The 9021-nt window shown below is 29.0% G+C and overlaps 1 protein-coding gene across 8 annotated transcripts in view; it reads right to left on the bottom strand.

Moving 5' to 3' along the window:
* Window positions 1-2652: 2652 nt before the first annotated feature.
* The window catches only part of LOC145835042 (uncharacterized), a 103563-nt gene continuing 97194 nt past the window's right edge, over window positions 2653-9021 (bottom strand). For all 8 annotated transcript variants that reach the window (XM_082942572.1, XM_082942576.1, XM_082942580.1 and 5 more), the window contains 16 exons: window positions 8760-8855; window positions 8606-8701; window positions 8335-8442; window positions 7982-8089; window positions 7592-7699; window positions 7364-7465; window positions 6729-6953; window positions 6289-6402; window positions 5933-6046; window positions 5768-5875; window positions 5419-5532; window positions 4922-5017; window positions 4468-4621; window positions 3969-4214; window positions 3495-3610; window positions 2653-3078 (listed from right to left, as the gene is read on the bottom strand). In XM_082942572.1, coding sequence (XP_082798698.1) covers window positions 2896-3078; window positions 3495-3610; window positions 3969-4214; window positions 4468-4621; window positions 4922-5017; window positions 5419-5532; window positions 5768-5875; window positions 5933-6046; window positions 6289-6402; window positions 6729-6953; window positions 7364-7465; window positions 7592-7699; window positions 7982-8089; window positions 8335-8442; window positions 8606-8701; window positions 8760-8855 — 2088 coding nt within the window. In that variant the 3' untranslated portion in view covers window positions 2653-2895. The remainder of the gene's footprint in view (window positions 3079-3494; window positions 3611-3968; window positions 4215-4467; window positions 4622-4921; window positions 5018-5418; window positions 5533-5767; window positions 5876-5932; window positions 6047-6288; window positions 6403-6728; window positions 6954-7363; window positions 7466-7591; window positions 7700-7981; window positions 8090-8334; window positions 8443-8605; window positions 8702-8759; window positions 8856-9021) is intronic.

Here is a 9021-nt window from a genome sequence, read left to right as displayed (position 1 = left end):
AATTAATCAAATGTCAACAAACGAACGATTTCACGCAAAAACCAGTCTTATTTGGTTTCAGACAAATTTTTTTTTTTAATTTTCTTGTAACGTTGTTTATTGTGAGATACAGAATGTTTGTAGTTTTGCCAACAAAAGTATTTTGTAACAAAAATTTTTTGTTTTTATTTTCACTGAAATAACAATATTAAAATGCTAAAAGTTTTTATACTAAACAATACAGTTTTACAGTTTAAAACTTAAAGCGTATCAAACATGTAACTCAGTATAAACACTTTTAAAAACTTCTAAAGTTAGATCACGTAACTACAATATTAGTAGAGAATTTACAAAGCGAGCTTATTAAAATTGTGCACTTTAAAAAAACTAAACTTTTAGATAAAAATTGTATGCTTTAGTTTTAAATAAACAAATAAACTTACTTTATTTCGAGAAATGTAAATTTAAAGTCTATTTACCAATCATTTAAACTATAACTCTGAAATTTTCAACTATTTTATTACTCTACATGCTCAAATTTTGTAAAAAAGACTAAAGTTCACATAAAGTATATTTTTTTAAACATAAATAATGCAAGTTTGCATTTTTTAACTAGTTATTGTGAAGTCATTTAACTTAAAACTCAGCACAAATGATTTTTAAATTTTGTTTTACTTATTCGAAAATAAGAAAAGTAGTATAACGTTTCCTAAGCAAGCTTTAAAACTTTCTGGATTTTTAAGTCAAAAAAAGCTTAAAAATGTCTTTTTATTACATTTAATAAAAAAACTGTCTGACTTTAGTTTGAATACCTTAAAAATAGTTAAAAAATTAAAATTTGTACTAAAAAATTTAGTATACTATCCAGAAAAACTGCTTCGTTAGTGCACTGCTTTACATACGTAAATCAATCTGTATAGAAAACTTTTAAAAAGTTTTCTTTTATTTTATAACTTAAAAATGTTCAAACTTATCAGTTTTTATCTTTCCAATTCATCATAACCCTCATCCAAAGTTCCATACCGGATGTAGCCGAAGTTATCCGATTTTTTCTCGTCCAAATCAAATATGAGGTTGAGAATATACACGAATATTGATATGAAAAGGAAAAGTGAGAACACAATCACCAAGGAGTAACACCCGTCCTCAACAGTTACAAGTTCAGCTGGTTGAGTTGAGTTGGAAACCATTTGTGTTTATTGATTTAATAAATCTATTCATTATTGAAGATATTAAAGATATAAATTACTTTTATACATATTAGTACCACATCGAACTGATGATTATGGTTACGTTACGTTTTTAAAGGTTTAACCTAGTAGGTTTAAACGTCTTTTAACCACCACTTATTAACTTAAAATAAAATTAAATCTTGTGAGCTATGCATAGCTAACTTTTATAAAATAAAACTTTAACTATAACAGTGATGTTTTTTGAAAATCAGAACAGTTAAACTTAATTCTATTTGTCAGTTTCATGATACTTGTTAAAAAAATTCACAAAATTATCTGAAACTTTAAAATAATTTTTTTGAGTTTTAAACAACCGGTATGTTTTTTTACAATTTTTTTTTTGAAAACCTACTACATGCAAATGTAATCTAATACTTTTTAGCTCATAATATATAATGAAATTTTTACATGAGCTTTAAGGTAGTAAGTTAAGATTAAATTAATTTCTAACTTAAGAAGATTATATTTACCGTAATAGTTATGTAATGATTACAATATTTTAATATTTATAGTTTTTTATTAACTGCTTCATTAAGCTTAATAATTTGTTGCAGTTATAACTAGAGGGTAATGTAAGTTTATAACTAAAATAAAATAAAATCTTTTAATTTTGAGTGCAAACTAATACCAAAAGCAAAGATATATTAAAAAAAAAACAATAAACACTTAGGCTTGATTCTCAAACTAACTGCAAACTAAAACTAGTATACATCATTTGACTAAAAATTTTATATAATTTATACAAAAAAAAAAGTTTAGGTACCTTTTTAAGTAAAAAGCTTCCTTATTATTTTTACTAAATTTAAGCTTGGGAATACTTTTAAAAGTAGGCAATAAGTTACTTCCTGTTTAGAGCTTAAATGAATTATTCAGCTTTAGTTATTGCTTCAGCTGTCAAGATAAATTAAACAAAACGTTTTTGTGGTTTTTAGCTAAAACTGTTTATATTATTCAAGTAGCACTTAAATTTTAAAATGCATTTTTTCAATATAAGTTGTTTTCTTTTACTCAAACATAAGCGTAAAACATTGTTACAAAAGTTAAATCATATATATATAAATAGACTTTTATAAAATAAAAAAAACTTTAACATATTTTACATACTTTTTGAAGGTACTTTATCATTACTGTAGAACTTTTTATATTTATTTCATCAAAATTTGTTAGTTAATAAAAACAAAAACTTTTGTAGTTTAAAGAAGTGTCTTTACTTTAATACTTTTAGCTACCACTAAGCTTAAATTCAAAATAGATTTTTGATGATTTTCAAATTTACAATTTTGAAGCATATTAATTATAGACATTTTTTTAACCGAAGTCACATAAAAATATTTATAAAGTTTATGAATGACAAATACTCTTTATTGTTTTTAAAAGGGTGTACAAATTTTAAACTAAAGATACTTTATAGCCTATTACAAAGTGTAACAACAAGTTTCACATATGTTATTTTATTAGTCAACATTCACGAAACAAAAGTACAACGGAAAAATAATCATGAACAAAACCATTTTATGTTAACAGAAATTGTGATATACACGATTTAAAAACCAAAAAAAAAACCCTGGACCGAAAAAATTTTATTTGAAAGACAAAAAATTAATATTTTTACAAATGTTATTAACACAAATACTTTAAAGTTTTATCACCAGCAGCGGCGCCTGGTAAATTATGACGTCATTATTTATGACGTCACGGGTCTGACGTAGTTGCTAGGCAACATTCCCGACAACCCGGTCCTGACAACAGTTCCAAGCATCCAACTTCCGTCATCGATGCTCATGGCGTTGATTATGACGTCACCCTGCTTGAAACTGACCTCGTCACGCGCCGTCGCCTCGTAAGCGTACATGGCGCGGTGTTTCAACTAAAAAAATTATAAATTAATAAGAAAACTATTGGTGATGTTTAGTAACGACAAGTGTGCGTTTTTAAATGAAAATAACTAAAAAACAGTGTATCTGTTGTTTTTAAAGTTTATCAAACAATCACTATCAGATGATTTAGTTTTTTATAAAGCATTATTTTAGTTTTGCTGTAAATCAAAAACAACTATTTGTAAAGTTTTTTATTTATGTTTCTACTTTTTTATATTTTGTACAGTTAAAGTAAAAAGTTACTTTAAAGCAGATACTCTGGTTGTAAAATATTTTACAAATTTGCTACACTTAATTGTTACCATGATCCAAAAGTCTTATTAGAATTTGTCCTAATATTTTTATATTTTGAAGTAAAAAATTCAAATAATCTGTTATAAACTTATATTTTACACTGATAACTAACAGTTCCGGGTCCGGGAGTCAACACGCGAGAATTTTCCTGATTTGAAAGATCGTACTCCACAATGACCTTGTGTTTTGAAGCTTCACTTCCATAATCACTACACGCACTTGATCGACCTGTAAAGTTATTATGTTTAAACTTGTTAACTAAATATTATTTATGTTGAAACTAACAAGATAATTTTGCTAGTAATGTTTTAAATGCGGTAGCCACATATTAGTGTAGTTTTACAAAATTTTGCAAAACTTTATAAAAAAATTTAATTAAAACAAACTAAATAACGCATTAATGAATACAGTTTAGTTGTCAAGAATTAATTCATTAAAATAAATTTTCAAAAAGCATTTTTTGTTTTACTTAGTCTAAAAGACAGTATAACTAACATGCATAAAAATGAATGAGTCATAAGTAAATAAATAAAACTTAAACATCAAAAATATTACATCTCTCTTAACATTAAAACAGTTAATTCACCAGTTTGTGATCCAGCGTCACTGTCTCCATAGCGACCTCTATACCCACTCGCACTATTGGGTCTCGAAATCAACGAAGCGTTACGACGCCACCCACTGGCCGACCTGCTTCTCGCCTCCCTCTCTACCTGTCTCGATCCCTGGGCGCTCGATGGGCGGGAATTCCCCACTTTCGCGCTCTTCCAGTTCCCTAGTGTCGAATCGTTGCGAAGAAAGCCGTTTCCAACTCCGTTGTTGTAGAAATCACCTTAAAGGTTTGGGTTTAACGTGATGAAAATATTTTAAACAGTTAGGTGGTTGTAAGTATAAAATTTTATGTAAATAAAAAAAATTACGAAAAAAGTATGATAAAAGTATATTAGTTGTATAATAATTCCGAAACTAAATTTAATTTTAACTTTTCTAAAACCCTTATACTTTTTATAATATTGTTTCAAGATTATAAATAAAACTTAAACACTTTATAGTTTCTATACTTAAAAAAAAAATTGTAATCAAACTTCTAAAAGCAGCTCCGCTTGGCGGTCGACTGCTCAATGATGAAGGAGTGTTTCTGTACTGAGTTTCTGATTGGATCCTGGCAACTTTTGTGGCGTGCTGCATACGGAGGTCTGGTACGTACGAATGTACAGCAATCTTCTGCTTGTAGTTTTGCTGTTTTGAGTTTATTTGGTTATAGTTGATATGTTACATTATTTTAATCAGTATTATTTATAGCCTGGTACGTAAAAATGTACAGCAATCTTCTGCTAATAATTTTTCTGATTGTTGTTAGATCTAAGTTTGGTTTAAACTTTGTTATTGTGAAAAGCTTGTATGTATAAAACATTTTGTCAAGTAATATTAATGTAAAATTACATAAGTTTTTTACTTTTTAATAATTTACTTATTTTTCAAATGATACTAGATAGATCGAAAAGTTCTTAAAGTTACTAAAATAGTAATTATTATCACCTGACTGAAATTCTTGGTGTTTTTAAGAGCAGTTCTGTATCCTGGAGTGTCCAAACAATTAATCGAAGTTCGCTTCACTTGGTCTTTGTAGTTGACCTTAAATATTATTTATGATAAATATTTATTATTTACTGTTAACTTCAAAGCTATAACTTTTAAAAAGAACGCTAATCTAATAGATAATTACAAGTTATAAAGAGTGTGTAAGTTAGTAAAACTAAAAAATTAAATTACTCTAAAATAATAAATAAAATAAAAACTCTATTAGCATCTATTAGTTGTTAATCAACATGGTTTAAGAACTAGAGAATACAGCTTTAAAGTTTAAGTAATTGGCATCATTGAATTCTTTTAGCTTCTTTGGTATGTTTTGGAGGTAAGTAGTTTAACAAACATACCCAAGTATATAATAATTTTTAAAATTTGAAAACGTTTCAAATTTTTCATACAATTTGAGTATTTATGCAATGTTTAAAAGTTGTGAATAATTAACTAACGTCACTGAAGTTTTGCTGATTGTGTTTCACCAGTCTCATGTCCGGAGTGTCTGTTATTGCCATGGATTGACTTCCCTTGGCTCTCATTCTCTCCGCCTCTGCTCTGTACCCGATCTGTTTTGTTGTAAGGTTATACAGTTATAAGAAATAAAAAGTATATGAGATACAACTTTGGTGTTAAATTAAAAGAGTTTGGAACAGTCAAGTTTTGGCATGAAAACGTCTACTACAAATTTAAAAATTCCGTCATAATGTATGTAGTTTTGTGTTATTTTTATACTTTTCTTTTATGTGCTTTAAGGCTTTCAATTTATAGTACAAATAGTAGAAAACAGATTATGGTGCTTACACTTGAGAATGTCTGCTGGGTCTTCTTCACTCTCCTCAAGTCGGGAGTGTCGAGCATCTGAGAAGCTCCCTTTCCTATGGTCTTCTTCAAGTCTTGTCGGTAGCTCATCTGGTAATTATTTGTATTAATTTAAAATATTATTTCTTACGTAAGGTTTTTTCATACCTCGTTGTTGATCTTGGTTGCCTTCTGAGCGCAGGCAAGAAGCATCGTTGGTTCGTGAGTGACGGTCGCTCCTTTTCCTTTGATGTTCTGGTTGTAGTCGGCTTTGTAGTGTACCTAGTTTACAAAAAATTGTATTGAATGTTGTTCATCAAATAGTTCTTTGTAAGCTAAGTTTGTGTTGTTTAATAACAGATAAATAATACTTAGTGATGAAAAACTATACTTTAAACAAATTTGAATAAAAAGTTTTGCTTAATTAATTTGAAATTTTAAAGGCTATATTTAAGAAAACTTGACATAGAAGTACCAAAGCTCAAAAGCATAATAATTATAATAATCTACAACAACAGTCTTACATCGCTAGCAATCTTAGTGGCTTCTTTAGCTTGAATAACATCCATGTAAGGTTTATCTGTCATCGTTGCTCCTTTGCCCTTCATGGTTGTTTCATAATCCTCTTTGTATTTAACCTTTATAGTTTTATTTTGTTGTTTCTACTGAATCTAAACCAAATTAAAAACCTGAAAATCGTTTTCGAGTCATACGTTACAACTGTATAATGATTCTTATTACTAAAAAAAAAAGTTTAACATCAGATTTGATCTTCTCGGCCTCAATGACGTTATCGAACTGACAAGTTCCGTGGAGATCGTACGTGTTTAAAATAAACATCGTTACTCATACGAACACTTACGTCAGATTTGATCTTCTCGGCTTCGATTACGTGATCGAACTGACAAGTTCCGTGGAGATCGTACGCGTTTAAAATAAACATCTTACTCATACGAACACTTACGTCAGATTTGATCTTCTCAGCTTCGATGACGTGATCGAACTGACACGTTCCGTGGAGGTCGTACGTCATGCTCCGTCCCTGCATCTTCTCCGTGTACTCCCGCGTGTACTCCCTCTCGTCCAACAGCTTCTGCGCTTCCATCTGCTTCTTCACGTACGGGTCCTCCTCCATGGTGGCCATCCCTCCGCGCGAGTTGATGTCCTTCGCGTCCTTCTGGTAGTCGATCTGTGAGGAGAAATATTTCGAATCTCTGATTAGAGCGTTAGTTATCAAAACATATAATTATAAATAAGTATAAGCATCTTTCTGGTAGTCGATCTGTTTCAAAGGAAGGATGTTAGCATACCATGATTTTGAAATTTATTGCTTGGTTAAGTAAAAAATTATTAATTCTTTTATGAATGGAATATACAGTAAAATATTTTAATTAACATTTTTCGTATGTAAGAAGTTTATTTAAGATAAGGTAATTAAGAGTGACTTAATTCTATTGTAGTTTTAAACTCTTTTTTTAACATTAATTTGTTTCTGTACGTTACTTAATTCTTTTTTTAACAATTTACTTAAGCTTTTTTTTTCAAAATTTTGTTGTTACACAACGTAGAGATTATAAAAAACAAGATTAAGATACAAACCTTATCAGTTAGTTTCTGTGCTTCTTTGTAAAGCTGTGTAGATGGAGCAATTTCAACCTGCCAGCTTTTACCTTTTTTATCGTACTTTCTTCTGTATAGAGTCTGCAAGAATTTAAGTTTTAGTTAAGTAACTAACAAACCTAAATATATTTGACAGCTTGCTTTGTAAATTTAGACTACAACTTCACAAAAAGTTTTTTTATTTGACATTATCAGTTTGTTTCTCACCTCGCTCTGAAGATTGGTAACTTCTTCAGCTTTCTTGATGAGTGGAGCATCCGGAGTGAAAGTGTAACCCTTGTGTATTCCCTCACGATGGTTGCGAGTGTATTCATACTGAAATAAAAATCATTGTTTTATCAATTTTATATAATATTTATATGAAAAGAATTAATGTGTTCAAACTGTACATCTGCGTGACATTGGATTTTCTAATTTTTTTTTAAGTTTTAAAAAAACAATCATAACGTTATAACATACTTGGCTAAAAACATTATTTGGCTATAAAACATAAGTGCGTACTTATATACTACCATTTTAAACAGTTCAGTTGTTATAACAAACAGAATAAAAAACTTTTAAGATTTTGTGTTTACTTAAGGTAATTATTCAACTAACATCGGAGACAATGTCTTTTCTCGAAACAGCATGTTGGATGTCAGGTCTCTCAGTGACACTTCTCTTCTTACCAACGTCATTTTCACGATGATCTTTCGTGTACTTGAACTGGAAAATTGTTTTTTATTATCGTATTTGTTTGTGAAGATATATTAAATTTGTTTTAAAATAATTTCTTAAAAATTTTGTGAAAAACAAAAGTGTTAAAATTTTTTTCTAATACTTCGAATGAATAGTACTTTTAGGTTCAATAAAACAACTTTTATAGAAAAATTGTTTAAAAATTTTAATTAAAGTAAGTAAACTCGAAAACAGAACGATTAATCAATTAGATAGTAGTTTTATATTCTTACTTGAGACTGCACTTTTTGAATGTCTTCATTAAATACTTGCGCTGGTGTGTCCTTAATAAACTCCCATCCTTTTTTGATATCCTTCTTATGTTCCTTTTTGTACTCCAACTAATACAAGTACATTTAATTTATATTTGTAACATTTTTAGGGAATGCTATTTACTGTTTTTGTAGTATTTTGTTTAACAAAGTTTGTATACGACATTCATGTTCATATCAATATCGCATGATATATTACAAAAGTATAAAATCAGTCTTGTTACTCATTTACCTCACTTGTAAGCTTGTTAGCTTTGAAAGCGTGTCTCATAGCCGGAGTGTCCAAGCTTGAAATAGTTTTGCGAGTGGCTTGTTGTTTATATTCCAACTAAAACAACAATAAAATTAGTCAATTTAAAATAAAAATTAATCAAAAAACAACTCACATCACTCTGCAGTTTGTTGGCCTCAACTGCATGTTTGATCTGGGGTGTGTTGTCCAACACAGTGAACTTGTTGCTTGATTGCTTCTTGTATTCAGCCTGTGTTGCCATGGTAATTGTTGTTACGTGAACTATGATGTTTTCAGATGAAAGATGATGGTTTCATGATGATGATATGACGACAAAAAATTGAAATATAAAATAAAGTAATTTCTGTAAATGACAAAAACAAAGATTCTTTTAAAAAAGAAAACTAAAGCCGTTC

This window comes from Thalia democratica, chromosome 4 (genome assembly GCF_965202585.1).
Source record: "Thalia democratica chromosome 4, ktThaDemo2.hap1.1, whole genome shotgun sequence".
Lineage (NCBI taxonomy): Eukaryota > Metazoa > Chordata > Thaliacea > Salpida > Salpidae > Thalia > Thalia democratica.
Note: the sequence above shows the minus strand (reverse complement) of the source record. Positions and strands in the feature narration are given on the sequence as shown.